Genomic DNA, 18,364 nt, shown 5'->3' on the forward strand with positions numbered 1-18,364 from the left:
ATGAGGGCATAGGATTTCATTTTTTGTTTTTATACTAGGTTAATGTTGTCACATGAGGTGTAAAGACTGTGCTGCTGTGTCTACTTTGAGCTCATAAAATATAAAAACTCTGACTCCGCACCATTCATTTAATCAGTCAGAAAAGGTTTCCTTTAGCATATCTTATAGAAAGGTCAGTATGTATAGAGACTACACAGACACACAGTTTGCAGAAGGCTTATATAATGACCTATTTATATGACATCGAGTCGAACACGGACGTGACTCATCAAACTCTCCTGAGAAAACATGAGAGGACGTCTAATAGAAACCACAGATTACTCTTCTGTTGCTCTCTTGAGAAATGGCAAGTTTACAGGTGATTCGTTTTTTCTGTGTAGGTTTTTATGCACCGTGTGTGTGGCAGGAAAGGTGTGTGTTTTAAGTCTTGTCAGGCAAAAGGGGAACGGTGGGTGGACAGAAGGACTAAGGCTAATTTGTCTTTGATGAGCCACCTCCATTTCATCTTTTGTTGGCATTAACCTCCCGCTGCAGCAGCTCAGTGTTTCTGTGGAAACTCCAGAAAGCGATGAAGATGAGGAGCTGTTTGGGTCAGAAACTACGAGGTAACGCACAATAACAGACAGGAAATGACCTTGCCTGGCTTCAACAACAGCATCCGGCTCCATGAATGAGATTTCCCATCAATAACCCAACACGAATTACCAAAAACATGTTTTCAAGAGCATACTAAAAATGCAGTAACTCAACATCTGTACAAGCGAGTCTCTGAGTGCTGGTTATGTAAAAACTCATTCTACTGCAGTTGCTAATTGCCGAAAAATTCCGTTAACGACATAAAAATTCTTTTTTATCTTCTGTAGCGTTTTTAATGATCACAAACACTTCATCTATATTCAGTTAGTGACCCACAAATGGCACTGAAAACCCATTGAAGTGGAAATGGCGGGAAATGCTTTGCGAACTGAAGCTTTTTTTCTTGGTTCTGCTCTAATTGGAGTGCAGACGGCAGATGTTCATGTGACTCTCCCCAGGGTTACTGAGATGACGGTGATGTTGTGTAAGACACAAGCTCTTTTGGGACAGTACGATGAATTATAAGGCAGTGGAGAGATGTGTCATCCACAAGAGTGAAATGACTGTGCCGTTTCTTTTTTAAAATGCATTCTGATTTTGGTCTAATCGAGATTTATGCATTCTGGTGTAAACCTATTTTTGATTGTGTTTTCCAAAAGCAAATAATGCATCCCGTACAACACTACGTTGTCACCTAGTTGGTGAGACTCAGTACTATAACGTAAATAAACAGCAATGTCCCAGTCTTTTACTATCACAATGAGATTATCACACTCGATTGCTACATTAGTAGGGCCATATGAATCCAGTCGTAAAAACTGAATTTACTGCATAACGCGGAATTTCACAAAATGTGTCTTATTTTTGATGAAGAAATTAAAAAACAGGTCAGTACAATCAAATTTTATTAGAAATGTTAAAAGATAACTTATGTTAAATTTTAAAATCCTTTGCCTCCATTACATATCTTTGTCATGTGTTTGATAGCCACATTTGAGTGATCATTGCAAAAAAATGTTTATGTACATATATTCTGTTTACGTATGTACTGTGCTCTATTTATAGTACCAGTCAAAAGTACTGTAATTAAAAAATTTGACTGGTATTGTACCATAAAGGATATCGACTGATATATCGATATCAAACTTATTTTACTCCTTAATATCGGTATCGGCCCCCAAAAACTCATATCGGTCAATTATTATACTGACCTAGTTACATTTTACCTTAAGCACACAGAAAACATATAATACATAAGTATGATCTATGTAATAAATAATCTTTTTACTTTATATGAATATTGTTGTAAAATAAATAAATAAAGATTTTTAATCATATTTATCATAATAATTAATATTTTTTTCATTAATATAAAATCTAAATATAAGGTTTCAATCAAGCCATAAATATAATTTGACATTTTCCTGTAACTAAAGAGATTTTTTTGTTTGTTTGTTTATTTTATTTAATTTGTTTTTTCAATGTGACGTGTGCACATGAGAATGCACACTATATAAATAAAATAAAACTATTTCCTAGCTCTCCTCATAAACTCTTATTTCATGAGCTTTACATGGGAATACATCAGATCTTTACAGGCATGATCACACTAGCCGGGTTCATGAGACGCTTTGCCTCTAACCTCTCAGGTTCCTCCTGTTCTTCCTCTTCCTCTGGGTTGACTGTAGCCCCACCCACCTCCCCTTCAAGCCCCGCCCCCTCTGTGTTCGCTGTAGTGGCTTCCACCTGCTCTTCCACAGAGACAGAGCCCTCCTCTCCCTGACTCTGAAGAGCCTCCACACGGCTGACACACACACACACACACACACACACACGTAAACCATGCCACGACACCATGAAAGGAAGCATGCAAGACAGAAAAGACACAGAAAAGACAGATATGAGATGAAGATAAGAAAAGAAACTTTGAGCAAAATAAAAACAGTATGAAAATGTGACAAACGTGAACAAAAGTGATTCTGTGACAGAATGATGCTGTCGTATACTGTGAGATTCTCTTTGAGAGTTTCAGTTCTTCTGTTAATGGGTGAATCTTTTATAACTAGTGAAAAACGTCCATTCAATCAAAAATACATTTTAGGCTATAAACACATTGAAACATTCATGAAAAGTACGCTGTTTTTCCTCAAAATTATCATTCTCACTTGAGCGATATGAAAATATTTAATAATAAAATGTAATAATGAAAAAAGGGTTGGCCATTTCTTCTTGAGATTCACCCATACCAAGTTTGTTCAAAAGCATGTGATGTGGTCTCAGTCATTGGTAAACACACTCTTGGCAGGTTCAGAGGTTCGGCTCAGTTCACGAGCAGGCAGAGCCGAACCTGAACTCAGCAGAAGCACAGTAAGTGTGTTCCTGACTGCAGAGGCTTTACTGTGCACTTACCTGATCCTGCGGCCCGCTCGCACTCTTTCTGACTGGACAGACATGTGGCTTGTGCTGCTGAGCCGAGACGCACTCGACATAGCGGACACGTCGCTTACATCACTGTCCGACGACCTCATGGAGAGACTGTCCATCCCACGCTGGGAGGGAGGAAGAAACAAAACAAAGCATGCTGGTTATTACATTCAAATAATACTGCACAAACTGCCTTTGTTCAACTACATTACAAAATTTGATTTGAAGCAAAAAAGTAAATGAAAACTGGACCAAAAGACGATCAAATTAAATTTGCTTATTATACATATAAAAACAACATATTACACATGATACGAATTGAAATATTCAAGTGCTTTGAGAGCATATGGCGGCTGATTACATAATTTATGATGCTTCATGGGAATGGGCGGAGCTAGAAATCTTTTGGCGCAATTTGCTCAACCAAACTTTCTGATTGGTGGGATTTGTTGTAGAGCATCAGGGGTAATGTAGTTTTCTAACATAAATACCACTGTCAAACATGATTATTTGAAACACTGTGAACAAATGGATGATATACAATCAACTAACAACATCGGCGCTTACAAGAATATTTACAAGTTTTAAATAAAAATCTATTCCCTATGGAGAAATTGAGTGAAGTTTTTAAGTCTGAAACTGGAATGCTGCACTCTATGATGCTAGCATGCTGCTAAGCTAGCAATAATACGCTAAAAAACAAACCAATAGACTTTAGTCAGGGTACTGCTTGAACTTCTGAATTATATTTGTATATTTCTGACTTCATCAGCCATCTTTGATACACGTGATGTCCCCTTATATTTCATGTTTTTCAGTCCTTATTTCTAGTGGAAAGTGTGTTAAATGTTGTCTAGGTAGTCAGCTCTTAGGTTTTCAAACGGAACAGATAATTAAAATGTTTAGAAAAGACACTAAGTATGTCATCTTCCAGAACACACACTGCTCTCAGCTGTCCAAAACCAGATTTGATATAACCTATACAATGACTCAAACAAGAACCGGAGGACAGGAACGAGATCAGCTGTTATATGACGACAGGATTCACAGCGCTGATCTCATCTTATAGTAAACTCAAGACGGATGATATATTTCAGCAGTGCACATGATGAAGCAACAAACAGTAAACCCTTGATGATAATCTAAAGAGATTTTGTTCTCACTAACTGCAACTAAACACTGCACGTTAAGCCATTTTGGTGCTCTCTTGGGTTTTAATTGTGTCGTGCTGCACTGAGAAGCTCCGCCCACTGCAAAATCTCATTGGTCCAAAACTCACTTAACATGATGTGGCCACGAAAAAAAAAAAAAAAAAGGTCAGTGTCTAATTTAAGTTTACAAAATGTACACAACCTTTTTTAAAGTTTGGGGTTGGTAAGATTTTTAATTTGTTTTAAAAAGAAGTCTCTTAATCTCACCAAGGCTGCATTTATGCGATCAAAAATACAGTAAAAACAGTATGGTGTAAAATATTATTACAGTTTCAAATAACTGTTTTTCTATGGGAATATATTGTACAAATTTAATTTATTCTTGTGATGTAAAGCTGAATTTTTCAGCATCATAACATATTTAAATATGATGATTTGCTGCTCAAGAAACATTATTATTATCATCAGTGTTAAAATTATTTGTAGAAATGATCATTTTGTTCAGGATTTTTGATGAATAGAAAAAAACTGCATTTATATAAATATAAGGGTTTTGTAACACCATAAATGTCTTCACTGTTACTTGTAATCAATTGAATGCATCCTTGCTAAATAAAAAGTACTTTCTTTTTTTATTACCTAATCTTACTCACCTCAAGCTTTTGAATGGTAGTGTATATCACAGGTTGTAAATTGTAGATTTAATAATAAAATAATAGATATACTATTTAAAATGAAAAGTAATGGTCAAATGTAGTCAGTTGTGTTAATGTGAATGTGATTCTCTACACACTGATTGAACACTAGAGTAAACGTGAGATAAACTGACTTCAAACATCTAATATATACTACCAAAACATCAGTTTATTAAAAATGTTTGCACAAATGTCTAATCTAATTGCTGCATCCAAATATCTAGGACCCACTGGATCCGTTTGGCTTTAAGAGGAACTTCTCAATGCACCTGGTTGGTGACACTTTATATCATCTGAAGAGTTAATTCGGTATCGCCGGCTATTCTCAACCACAAAGACCAAACGACTGGCACTGGACATGTTTGTAAATGTGTTTCTAATACCAAGGGATTTCCACTGGCTGAGACATCTCTCTCTGAATGAAGGACACAAAACACTGAGGAAATAAACTCAAGCAATAAGAGAAAGAAACATACCCTTGATGGATCCTTCAGAGTGCCTGTGTGCAAAGACAAACAAGGGTTAGATGAAACTCATCACACAAAAGCACAGCATGTGACACAGCATTGTTGCTTGTTACATACAAATACACATCACACGCGACACACGGCTGACATAAACTTATGTGGACAGCATTATTCAACTGAATCTGATCCAGTCAACCCAAATAACCAGAAAGAAAACACAATGTCATTAACTGGCAGAATTAAAAGTCATTCAACATAACTTCTGTTCTGCAAGACTAAAGAAGAGACTGCATCTTTAAATCTTGTACTGTGTCTGCTAAACATTTCTTTTGTCAACTTTTAGGAGTACATTTGCATACACTGTACTGAATATAAGCTAAAACTAACACACATGAGCTCTAATGTTCCCTGTAAGATGCGCGTGCGCGCCACGAAGAAGGAATAATGTGCTGCGCTCATGCATTTAATAAAAATAGAAACATTTTCTATTTTATATATATATATATATATATATATATATATATATACTGTAGCTTTATACTGTAACCAAATTCCCAGGTAACCTAAACTGTACATCATTTAGTTACATCAAGGTTCAAATCAAATATAAATTAACATTAAACATAAAACACTAAAGTTAAAAGTTAGAGTTTGTTTTGCACTAATCAGTTGTTCCACAAGGGGGCAGCACTGGCCCGAGCTGTTGTTTCATAGTACACAATGAAACTGAAGAGACAGAACAACATCAAAACATCAGAGACTACACCCACACTGACAAGTGATTGTGAGGGGGTTGTGAGAGAGACACAACCACAAGCTAAACGTATTAACTTATTTTAAAGAAACTGACCTCAAACCTGTGAACGTTTGTGTAGTTGGGATGTTTTAAACTCTTTTAGCAATTTTACCCAATCATATACATTGCTTATTCCAACACACACACACACACACACACACACACATACACACACACACGTGCACGTCTCCAAAGGTTGTTTTGAAGGGCTAAATGTTGGTGCCACACAAACTCAAGCCTTATACCATACCTGCATCTCCATTCTCTGACACTGTTGACTCTGACACTACAGCTGATGTGAGGATGAGAGGAAAACAAGACAGTTTAGACGGACGCACAGTGTGATGATGGACACACACTCACACACACACACAGAGTTTAGATGAATTTCATTCCGAAACTCATCACTCATATCATGCCGAAAAAAACGTAAAACAGATCTGAGAAATCCAACATAAAAAACAAACATAAAAAAAAAAAACGTAAAAGATGTAAAGCATCAAAACAAAGAACTGATGCATACTTTGAGCAAAGGTTAATGAAACACACAAATCTCAGAAACACACTACAGAAAGACCACCACTTATAGCCTATTTTTCCAACTACATACTACAAGCAATGCTACGATTTACAAAGCATTTATAATCACTCACATGCTATTGTCTCAATCTTATAAAGTGACATTTACAACAAAAAGGCACTATCAGTTCAGTAGCTTTCCAAAATCCCACAAGCCTCCAACTTTTCCTGTTTTAGTGTTGTAAATGTAATGATTCGTGTAGTTTATTCTACTATTCTGCTTTTCATGTTTACTTCAATAATAATTCCAGAAAAGAAAACTTACATTTTTTGTGTATCATAAGGTATCAGTGAGAACTGTTCGTCACAGCATCAATAAAATGAATCGTGCAAATGACTATGATTGTGGCCTTACTTCTACCACAAGTTTCTAAAGTGATGCCAAAGAAAAAATTATCAGTTCAATTTGATGTCTCTACTTAAACCTTCCGAAGGTTCAATCTTAAATGACACAGCAGCAACAAGAGCAGCGAGAGCAGAGAGCTGAAACCTAGATCCCTTAGAAGCACACTAGGATTGATCTACTCTACTAAGGGCGGATGAAGAGCACAGGTTGTGCCATACCAGGAGCTTTCTTCTGCTGGTCCTCCCATGTCACCTCTGAAGTTACAACACAAGGAGAAACAATCAATGCTCCTGCTGAACAAACTGTTAAACAGATGTGCGCAGTGCACACTGTATAAGGCACATTTAAGCATGTTCAGTTCGCACTTTTGCACAATCTACCCTTATAGTGTTAAAAAGTTTTTTTTATTTAATTTAATTTTAAAAAGTGTTTTTTTTTTTAATCTAAAAACAAAAAACAAACAAAATGAATTTAAAAATGTATTTAAAAAATAGCAATTTATTATTTTAGTAATTTATTAATAGCATTTCATTTATTATGAATATATTTTATTTAAAAATACTAAAAAAACATAGTTTTTAGTTATGAAAGTGAAACTGAATTTTCTTTTTTTTTTAGGAGTGCTATTGAGCCACCTGCAGGTGAATGAATGCACTCAGTTTACACATGGGTACAGTGGCTTAAAAAACACAATAATAACCAATTATTCTCAATTAAATCCCACATAACTAGAACAATTGCACAGCTTGGTGTGAAACCTGAATTTCTAAACATTTTCAATAACAAAATAGGTTTCTTAATGGCATCACCAACACAATCATATCATACTGTACTATATATATGATGACAACCATACTGCAAATGTGTACATCATCTACTTGTGCTAAATCCATCCACACGAACATGACAGAGAGATGCACACGCTCACACACACTTGCCTTTCCTCCCATTGACAGGTGGGGGAGCTACAGACTCTTCCTGGGAATCTTATGTGGGAAACGGCAAACACATAAACAGAGGGTGAGTCCAATGATCAGTGTGTTCCACAGACACACAGGAACACTAACCAGCACACACACACACACACACACACACACACACTCAAGAGAAGTTACAAACACTTTTACAATAAAGTAAAAAATAAATCTTGCTGTGAGCTAAATAAATGATGTAAAGAAACAGGCACCCTGACTATGTTCAGAACAGTGTAGCTACTGTTTTTGTGCAGTGTGCAATTTCTAACATACTTCTGATTGTATTAATGAAATAATCACAGGCAATTGAAATCACGATATGGACTAAAATCTGTGAATATTAAACAGCGGAAGACAAAGTCATTTAAATATGAAGTGTGCATGTTCTGGTTGTCTCTGTCTAATGCACATACTGAAGCATACATTACACATTTATGAATTCAACTGATTGAAATGACAATAAATTAGAATAAAAAACAACATTTAATTGGGCACTATTACTGTTAAATTTGTAAAGCTGCAGTCCGTAACTTTTGGTGCTCTAGCGGTTAATAAAGGTCTTGCAGAAGAACATTGTGACTGGAGTTACTTCTCTCACTTATTACAGGTGTACTGTGGTGATGCTGTGTCATGATTCACTCGCTTATTATACAAACACAAAAATGTTATGGACTGCAGACTTAGATACATTATTAAAGTTTTAAACATTCCTGATTATTCATATATAATTAACAATTAAAACATTATCCAGAAAAAAAAGTGTATACTGTGCAGTATGCAGTGCACAAGTATTTGTAAGACCCTAAGTGTATACTGTGTAGTATGCATTAAGAAGTAGACTAGTATTTGTAAGACCCTTAGTGTATACTGTATGGTATGCAGTAAGTAGTACACTAGTATTTGTAAGGCCCTAAGTGTATACTGTGTGTTATACAGTAAGAAGTACACTAGTATTTGTAAGGCTCTAAGTGTATACTGTGTGGTACGCATTAAGCAGTACACTAGTATTTGTAAGGCCCTAAGTGTATACTGTGTAGTACGCATTAAGCAGTACACTAGTATTTGTAAGGCTCTAAGTGTATACTGTGTGGTACGCATTAAGCAGTACACTAGTATTTGTAAGGCCCTAAGTGTATACTGTGTGGTATACAGTAAGAAGTACACTAGTATTTGTAAGGCCTCTAAGTGTATACTGTGTAGTACGCATTAAGCAGTACACTAGTAGATGTAAGGCTCTAAGTGTATACTGTGTGGTACGCATTAAGCAGTACACTAGTATTTGTAAGGCCCTAAGTGTATACTGTGTGGTATACAGTAAGAAGTACACTAGTATTTGTAAGGCCTCTAAGTGTATACTGTGTAGTACGCATTAAGCAGTACACTAGTAGATGTAAGGCCCTAAGTGTATACTGTGTGGTATACAGTAAGAAGTACACTAGTATTTGTAAGGCCCTAAGTGTATACTGTGTAGTACGCATTAAGCAGTACACTAGTAGATGTAAGGCCCTAAGTGTATACTGTGTAGTATGCATTAAGCAGTACACTAGTAGATGTAGGGCCCTAAGTATATATACTGTGTGGTACGCATTAAGCAGTACACTAGTAGATGTAAGGCCCTAAGTGTATACTGTGTGGTATACAGTAAGTAGTACACTAGTATTTGTAAGGCCCTAAGTGTATACTGTGTAGTACGCATTAAGCAGTACACTATTAGATGTAAGGCACTAAGTGTATACTGTGTAGTATGCATTAAGCAGTACACTAGTAGATGTAAGGCCCTAAGTGTATACTGTGTGGTATACAGTAAGAAGTACACTAGTATTTGTAAGGCCCTAAGTGTATACTGTGTGGTATACAGTAAGTAGTACACTAGTATTTGTAAGGCCCTAAGTGTATACTGTGTGGTACGCATTAAGCAGTACACTAGTAGATGCTAGGCTCTAAGTGTATACTGTGTAATAAGCATTAAGCAGTACACTAGTAGATTTAAGGCCCTAAGTGTATACTGTGTAGTACGCATTAAGCAGTACACTAGTAGATGTAAGGCCCTAAGTGTATACTGTGTGGTATAGAGTAAACAGTACACTAGTAGATGTAGGGCCCTAAGTGTATACTGTGTGGTATACAGTAAGCAGTACACTAGTAGATGTAAGGCCTAAGTGTATACTGTGTGGTACGCATTAAGCAGTACACTAGTAGATGTAGGGCCCTAAGTGTATATACTGTGTGGTATAGAGTAAGCAGTACACTAGTAGATGTAGGGCCCTAAGTGTATACTGTGTGGTATACAGTAAGAAGTACACTAGTAGATGTAAGGCCCTAAGTGTATACTGTGTGGTATAGAGTAAGTAGTACACTAGTATTTGTAAGGCCCTAAGTGTATACTGTGTGGTATACAGTAAGTAGTACACTAGTATTTGTAAGGCCCTAAGTGTATACTGTGTGGTATACAGTAAGAAGTACACTAGTAGATTTAAGGCCCTAAGTGTATACTGTGTAGTATGCATTAAGCAGTACACTAGTAGATGTAGGGCCCTAAGTGTATATACTGTGTGGTACGCATTAAGCAGTACACTAGTAGATGTAGTGCCCTAAGTGTATATACTGTGTGGTATGCAGTAAGTAGTACACTAGTATTTGTAAGGCCCTAAGTGTATACTGTGTGGTATACAGTAAGCAGTACACTAGTAGATGTAAGGCCCTAAGTGTATACTGTGTGGTATACAGTAAGTAGTACACTAGTATTTGTAAGGCCCTGAGTGTATACTGTGTGGTATACAGTAAGTAGTACACTAGTATTTGTAAGGCCCTAAGTGTATACTGTGTGGTATACAGTAAGAAGTACACTTGTATTTGTAAGGCCCTAAGTGTATACTGTGTGATATACAGTAAGTAGTACACTAGTATTTGTAAGGCCCTAAGTGTATACTGTGTAGTACGCATTAAGCAGTACACTAGTATTTGTAAGGCCCTAAGTGTATACTGTGTAGTACGCATTAAGCAGTACACTAGTAGATGTAAGGCCCTAAGTGTATACTGTGTAGTATGCATTAAGCAGTACACTAGTAGATGTAAGGCCCTAAGTGTATACTGTGTGATATACAGTAAGTAGTACACTAGTATTTGTAAGGCCCTAAGTGTATACTGTGTAGTACGCATTAAGCAGTACACTAGTATTTGTAAGGCCCTAAGTGTATACTGTGTAGTACGCATTAAGCAGTACACTAGTAGATGTAAGGCCCTAAGTGTATACTGTGTGGTATACAGTAAGAAGTACACTAGTAGATGTAAGGCCCTAAGTGTATACTGTGTGGTATACAGTAAGTAGTACACTAGTATTTGTAAGGCCCTAAGTGTATACTGTGTAGTATGCATTAAGCAGTACACTATTAGATGTAAGGCCCTAAGTGTATACTGTGTGGTATACAGTAAGAAGTACACTAGTATTTGTAAGGCCCTAAGTGTGTACTGTGTGGTACGCATTAAGCAGTACACTAGTAGATGTAAGGCCCTAAGTGTGTACTGTGTGGTACGCATTAAGCAGTACACTAGTATTTGTAAGGCCCTAAGTGTATACTGTGTAGTATGCATTAAGCAGTACACTAGTATTTGTAAGGCCCTAAGTGTATACTGTGTGGTATAGAGTAAGCAGTACACTAGTAGATGTAGGGCCCTAAGTGTATACTGTGTGGTATAGAGTAAGCAGTACACTAGTAGATGTAGGGCCCTAAGTGTATACTGTGTGGTATACAGTAAGTAGTACACTAGTATTTGTTAGGCCCTAAGTGTATACTGTGTGGTATACAGTAAGCAGTACACTAGTAGATGTAAGGCCCTAAATGTATACTGTGTGGTATACAGTAAGTAGTACACTAGTATTTGTAAGGCCCTAAGTGTATACTGTGTGGTATACAGTAAGCAGTACACTAGTAGATGTAAGGCCCTAAGTGTATACTGTGTGGTATACAGTAAGTAGTACACTAGTATTTGTAAGGCAATAAGTGTATACTGTGTGGTATGCAGTAAGTAGTACACTAGAATTTGTAAGGCCCTAAGTGTATACTGTGTGGTATACAGTAAGTAGTACACTAGTATTTGTAAGGCCCTAAGTGTATACTGTGTGGTATGCAGTAAGTAGTACACTAGAATTTGTAAGGCCCTAAGTGTATACTGTGTGGTATGCAGTAAGTAGTACACTAGTATTTGTAAGGCCCTAAGTGTATACTGTGTGGTATGCAGTAAGTAGTACACTAGTATTTGTAAGGCCCTAAATGTATACTGTGTGGTATACAGTAAGAAGTACACTAGTATTTGTAAGGCCCTAAGTGTATACTGTGTGGTATACAGTAAGAAGTACACTAGTATTTGTAAGGCCCTAAGTGTATACTGTGTGGTATACAGTAAGAAGTACACTAGTATTTGTAAGGCCCTAAGTGTATACTGTGTGGTATACAGTAAGAAGTACACTAGTATTTGTAAAGCCCTAAGTGTATACTGTGTGGTATACAGTAAGTAGTACACTAGTAGATGTAAGGCCCTAAGTGTACACTGTGTGGTATGCAGTAAGTAGTAAGGCCCTAAGTGTACACTGTGTGGTATGCAGTAAGTAGTACACTAGTATTTGTAAAGCCCTAAGTGTATACTGTGTGGTATACAGTAAGTAGTACACTAGTAGATGTAAGGCCCTAAGTGTACACTGTGTGGTATGCAGTAAGTAGTACACTAGTAGATGTAAGGCCCTAAGTGTACACTGTGTGGTATGCAGTAAGTAGTACACTAGTATTTGTAAAGCCCTAAGTGTATACTGTGTGGTATACAGTAAGTAGTACACTAGTAGATGTAAGGCCCTAAGTGTACACTGTGTGGTATGCAGTAAGTAGTACACTAGTATTTGTAAGGCCCTAAGTGTATACTGTGTGGTATACAGTAAGAAGTACACTAGTATTTGTAAGGCCCTAAGTGTATACTGTGTGGTATACAGTAAGAAGTACACTAGTATTTGTAAGGCCCTAAGTGTATACTGTGTGGTATACAGTAAGAAGTACACTAGTATTTGTAAAGCCCTAAGTGTATACTGTGTGGTATACAGTAAGTAGTACACTAGTAGATGTAAGGCCCTAAGTGTACACTGTGTGGTATGTAGTAAGTAGTACACTAGTAGATGTAAGGCCCTAAGTGTACACTGTGTGGTATGCAGTAAGTAGTACACTAGTATTTGTAAAGCCCTAAGTGTATACTGTGTGGTATACAGTAAGTAGTACACTAGTAGATGTAAGGCCCTAAGTGTACACTGTGTGGTATGCAGTAAGTAGTACACTAGTAGATGTAAGGCCCTAAGTGTACACTGTGTGGTATGCAGTAAGTAGTACACTAGTATTTGTAAAGCCCTAAGTGTATACTGTGTGGTATACAGTAAGTAGTACACTAGTATTCCATTCCAAACATAGGCAGTGTGCTTGTGTTTAGCTCATCTGCATTGACACACCTGGCACAGAAGCCTGCGAGACGAGCGGTGAGGATGATGATGATGGAGCAGGAGGAGGAGGAGGAGGAGGAGGAGGAGGGGCAGGAGCTGGAGTGGGAGGGGCATGTGTGGGTGGGGGAGTGGCAACTGAAGAAGCTAGGTGGGCGTGTGCAGGAGGGGGAGGAGCATGTGCAGGAGGAGGTACAGGGGCATGGGTGGCAGCAGGGCCCAGGACAGGAGACTCCATCCCCATATGAGCTTTGATGATGACAATGAAGACAACAGGATTGGCAGAGACAGAGTTGTGGACAAAAAGACAAAAAGAAACAAGAAAATTAACAAGAGGACTAATAAGCCTTAAAATAGTTACAGGCTACTAAAACAGATATTGTTAACCGAAGTTTTGACATGAGGAAAAAGCAGTGCCCATATGAAATTATCCACTTTAACTTATTTATTATAGTTTTATTAAAGTTTATAATATTTTCTTCAGATATAATATTTTATATTTTAAATAATTATACATTTTATAATAATGCAATTTCCCGGAGTATTTTTTATAAATTTTGTTGTTTAGAAAAAATGTTTTAGTTGTTTGTTTGTTTTTTACTCTGAGCTTGTGTAAAATGCACACTATTGCTCAAAAGTTCGGGACCTTACAATTTACTTTTAAATGGTTCTGAAAAGTCTCTTATTATCACCAAGGCTGCAATTTATTTGATCAAAAATACAGATACATTTCATATTATTGCATATAAATGTTTTGTAAAAAGCTAAAAGTTTTTACTGTAACTTTTGATCAATTTAATTCAGAATAAATTTATGGAAAAGAAAATAAAGGTTTGAACAGTAGTATATAGACTTGCATGTAACAGTTTATAGTAACTTAAGAATAGAATACCGTTATTCCAAACAAAGTCTAATTTTCAATCAGCATTTTTGATTTTGGCACATCACCAAAAAATATTAGATGACACACACACACACAAACAAATACACAACGAGGCATTTGTGCCACTGTATTGTTATTTTTGTAAATTTCTTCTGTAGTTTTTTTTAAAATAATTATTTGTTTATTCTTATTATTTGATTAAATGGCTATCTTCGCTATGTAGCAGCAGCATTACCAGCCATTGCTTGTGTGCCTTGTGGAGGTGGAGGGGGCGGGGCCAGGGGTTGTGAAGCCCCTCCCACCGCTTCAACATTCAGACCGAAATAAGAGTAGGAAAGATAAACAAATGTATGCCATCAGACATGGAGATGAAACAACACAAATGTGAAAAGAAAAGCTAAAATTATTTTCTATGCTAATTCACTCCACTCACCATACTATATCAACATACTAACTACTGTACAGCACAATAACCTCAAATGCAAATATATAATTTTGCAAACTGAATAATTCAATAGTATAAAAGTGTAGCGACCCACTGAAATTGAACTATGCATAGTCTATCACCAAACTTTGATGTCAGTGGCAGAATATCAAGATCATATTTGCATTTGACTGATGTTAAGCATCCTGTGTGTCCTAAATATATGTTACCAGTCAGTATCTGTGGAAGCTGGGAGAGAACAGGGGGCGGAGCAGGAGGCTGAGGTACCGCCCCTGTTCCTGCTTCATTGGTTGATGAGTTGTGCCAATCAAAAAAGAAAACAAACCAAAACATCACTAGGTAACCAATAAACTGTGACTACCACTCTGTGACTGAAAGGAGCACTGATAGAGGTAGACTGCCATTTCTAAAACATAATATAAATATATATTCATCTCTAAACATAGCTTTCATGTCAGTGATTAACCCTTAAAGGTTGCAGAGCTGCTGCTATAAACATACCAGAACTTAGCTTGCAACTTAAATGCTGCCAGAAGATGCTACTAACATTAAAACTCTGACATAAATTGCTTTTACCTCAACAAATTTCAATAAGTGCACACTGATTTGTATGGAAGCAGATTTATGCTATAGAATAAAGATTTATATCCCATAATATTGAGTTAACATAGCGCAATTCAGACTTTTATCTTAGAATTGCAATTTGGACTTTTCTCCCAGAATTGATAGTTTGGAACAATTCTGACTTAATTTCTCACAAATCCAAATCTGTGTTTTGGAACAAAACCCTAATTAAATCTCAGAATTTGTACTTTCTTTCTAAGAATTGCTCAAAATTCTGACTAAATTTTCACTTTTTCTATCTTTTTATTTGCTTTTATAATTTAAAGCTTACATTTTGCAAATTAGACTTTCTCTCCCAAAATTGAGACTTTGCAAAATTACGTCTTGAAATTTGGACTTTCTCACTCAGAATCAACTTTATAACTTAATTTCCAGCAATTCATTTTTTTTTCTTAAGAATTTTACAACTATCGTTTTCCAAGAAAATAGTACTATTTATGAGACATAAAAATCACAAAAGCAAAAAATTAAGTAAGAATTGCAAGATACAGTAAAGTAAAAAAAAAAAAAAAACTTTTTTATAGCCAAAACAGTCTTTTGATATCCACTGTAGCAGATTTGGACATTAATCCAGACATAGACGAAGTACACAGACATCTATAATGATACACGCACAGCACTACTGAGTGCACTAACATAGCTGAAGCACAAATTAAAACATCCGTTCACTCGGTTAAATGAAAAGGAGAAGCTAGACCAACGACAGGTAAATCTCACAGGCTGAATCACACAGAGGAGATGATAAAGCCGTAATAAAGAAGACGGAGACGAGGCTAAACACACTAGAAGAAGCTAGTGCTTACAGACCTTCATAAGGTTCGGTAATGCCCTCGCCATCATCTGGGGAAAAAACAATCCATGCTGGGTTATGTAAAGGAGAATTCTATTATTCTATTGTTAAATGATATTCTATACTCGACTGCTTGTTTATGCATAAGCCATTTTTTGTGAAAACCATTGTGCAAGAGTAGTTGTTTACTTTCCTTATTTGTTGGATTTCTGTCAGTTACCCAATGGAAAGGTTACTCTTATCGTCCACAATAATGCATCTTGTGACTCTAAAGTTTTCCACTCATGCGCCACAAACCAAGCAGTTTGGTAGAAGCCTAGTTGGTCTACTCACTTCTGTCCACCGAGCCCTTCAGAGGGACTTGTGGTAGCTGGCGCCCTCTTCGACTGGAGACTGGCGTGCTGCTGGGACTTGTTTGGACCGATCCGGAGCGGATGTTTGCCCTGCGGGGACATATGGTGTGTCAGGAATCAACATAAAGCATTTAATCTAAAGAAGTGTTGGTGGTGGAGTCATAAACCTGGCCGAAACACTGTTAGACTAATGCAGAACACGCTGGTGAGAGGACACCAATATCATTTATAATATCATATCGCCAGCATCATTTAATGAGACAATAGTGTCAGAAAACACATTCCACTTGAATGCTATAAAAGGGACACATATCTTGTACTATTAAAAAAAACAAGTCAATATTTGGCACCGTTTTTTTTCCCTGGGGTTAGTAAGAAACTTTTGGGGGAAGTAAACACATTTGGTAAATGATGTCCTGTAGATAAGGTGCATCAACATAAGCTGTACATTTAAACATCTGTAAAAAAACAAAAAACATTTACTTATCCCAAACCTGTGAACGGCTCTGTATATAAATTGTAAAGTTGCAAAGTAAAACATATTTTAAATACATATAAAAAAAAGAAAAAATTATATATATATATATATATATATATATAATTTACGACTGTAAAAGAGCATGCATTTAATAAATATGTCACAGTCATGTGCATTTTAGCCAGGTAAATGTACAAATACATCCGTGTAAAATGCACATCAACTCCACAGTAAACACAATGATCTTTAAAGCACCTTTTGAGCTCAGTGTCACATCAGCTTTCAGTACATGTGGCTCATGTCTCAAAATCAGCTGTGGCACATCCAAAAGCTACCGCATCAGTGAAAGTTCATGCGTACATCTGACACATTCATGTCATTTCCTAGTGACTTATGACGTGCGGGGCAAATCGTAAGTCAAAAGCTGTGATGGCGTCTCAAAAGGTGTGATGGAGTCAGCATCAGGAGCTAAAGCTGCAAGGAAAGTGAAAAGGCCTGAATGCATGAGCACACGGCACTCATAACAGCCCATAACTCAAAGCATAAACTGTTAAACAATAAATAAATAAATAATGTTAGTAACACACACACAAATAATAATAAAAAGTCAACTGAAACTGTACGATGCCAGGTACACACCATTATATCTCAATAGGATATAACAGGTGTGTCTATAATCCAAATGAAAAGACCTTAGTAGCAACCGCCATCACTACTCTCTACAAATGAAGATAAAATCATAAACAGCATCGTTACACAGGGTTAAAATAAGAGGAAGTGGATAGAGGTGCATTCCAGGTGACAGGAAGCAGAAGGCATGGGTTCGGTTAGCGCTTTAGAGCTTGTTGTGATGGGTCGGGTCACCTCGTTAAGGCAGGAGAGGGAGGGGCAGATCTCCCTGAAGGTAAGGATGGCATGGATCTCATGTAGCCAGAGTCGGGCCGTTCGGACGAGCGGGAGCGCGTGTAGACCGGTCGCTCCATCATGGGCCGCTGGTCAGCTGACCTGGACCTGTAATGCTCATGTCTGTCCACCATGCTGCGGCTATACCTGCAGAACGTTAGTCAAAAAGCCACGCTCAGCCGAGCCCCAGTGCATCATGGGATCACAGGGCGTCTCAGCTGTGAAATGTCATTGCTTGGCTGATAATTAGCACACCAAACAAAAGTGGGTTGGAGTTTTAGCATTGGCTGCTCAGGGAAATCATAGAACCAAGGAGATTTACCAAACTGTTAACCAACAAATTGACATTGACAAACAGAAGATTCTGGAAGCTGCTGCAAAGAAAACAAGTCAACACAGTTGATACT

At 37.1% G+C, this 18,364-nt stretch overlaps 1 protein-coding gene across 1 annotated transcript in view; it reads right to left on the minus strand.

Annotated features, from left to right (window-relative positions):
- rims2b (regulating synaptic membrane exocytosis 2b) overlaps nt 1-18,364 on the minus strand; it is a 138,233-nt gene that overhangs the window by 20,122 nt on the left and 99,747 nt on the right. Inside the window, exons 25-35 of the mRNA XM_026288430.1 lie at nt 16,557-16,666; nt 16,241-16,273; nt 15,019-15,090; nt 14,600-14,668; nt 13,494-13,730; nt 7,973-8,020; nt 7,253-7,288; nt 6,360-6,401; nt 5,323-5,345; nt 2,986-3,125; nt 2,219-2,380 (exon numbers count right to left, since the gene is read on the minus strand). Of these exons, the coding sequence (XP_026144215.1) occupies nt 2,219-2,380; nt 2,986-3,125; nt 5,323-5,345; nt 6,360-6,401; nt 7,253-7,288; nt 7,973-8,020; nt 13,494-13,730; nt 14,600-14,668; nt 15,019-15,090; nt 16,241-16,273; nt 16,557-16,666 (972 nt within the window). The remainder of the gene's footprint in view (nt 1-2,218; nt 2,381-2,985; nt 3,126-5,322; nt 5,346-6,359; nt 6,402-7,252; nt 7,289-7,972; nt 8,021-13,493; nt 13,731-14,599; nt 14,669-15,018; nt 15,091-16,240; nt 16,274-16,556; nt 16,667-18,364) is intronic.

This window comes from Carassius auratus, chromosome 19 (assembly GCF_003368295.1).
Source record: "Carassius auratus strain Wakin chromosome 19, ASM336829v1, whole genome shotgun sequence".
In the NCBI taxonomy this organism is placed as follows: Eukaryota; Metazoa; Chordata; class Actinopteri; order Cypriniformes; family Cyprinidae; genus Carassius; species Carassius auratus.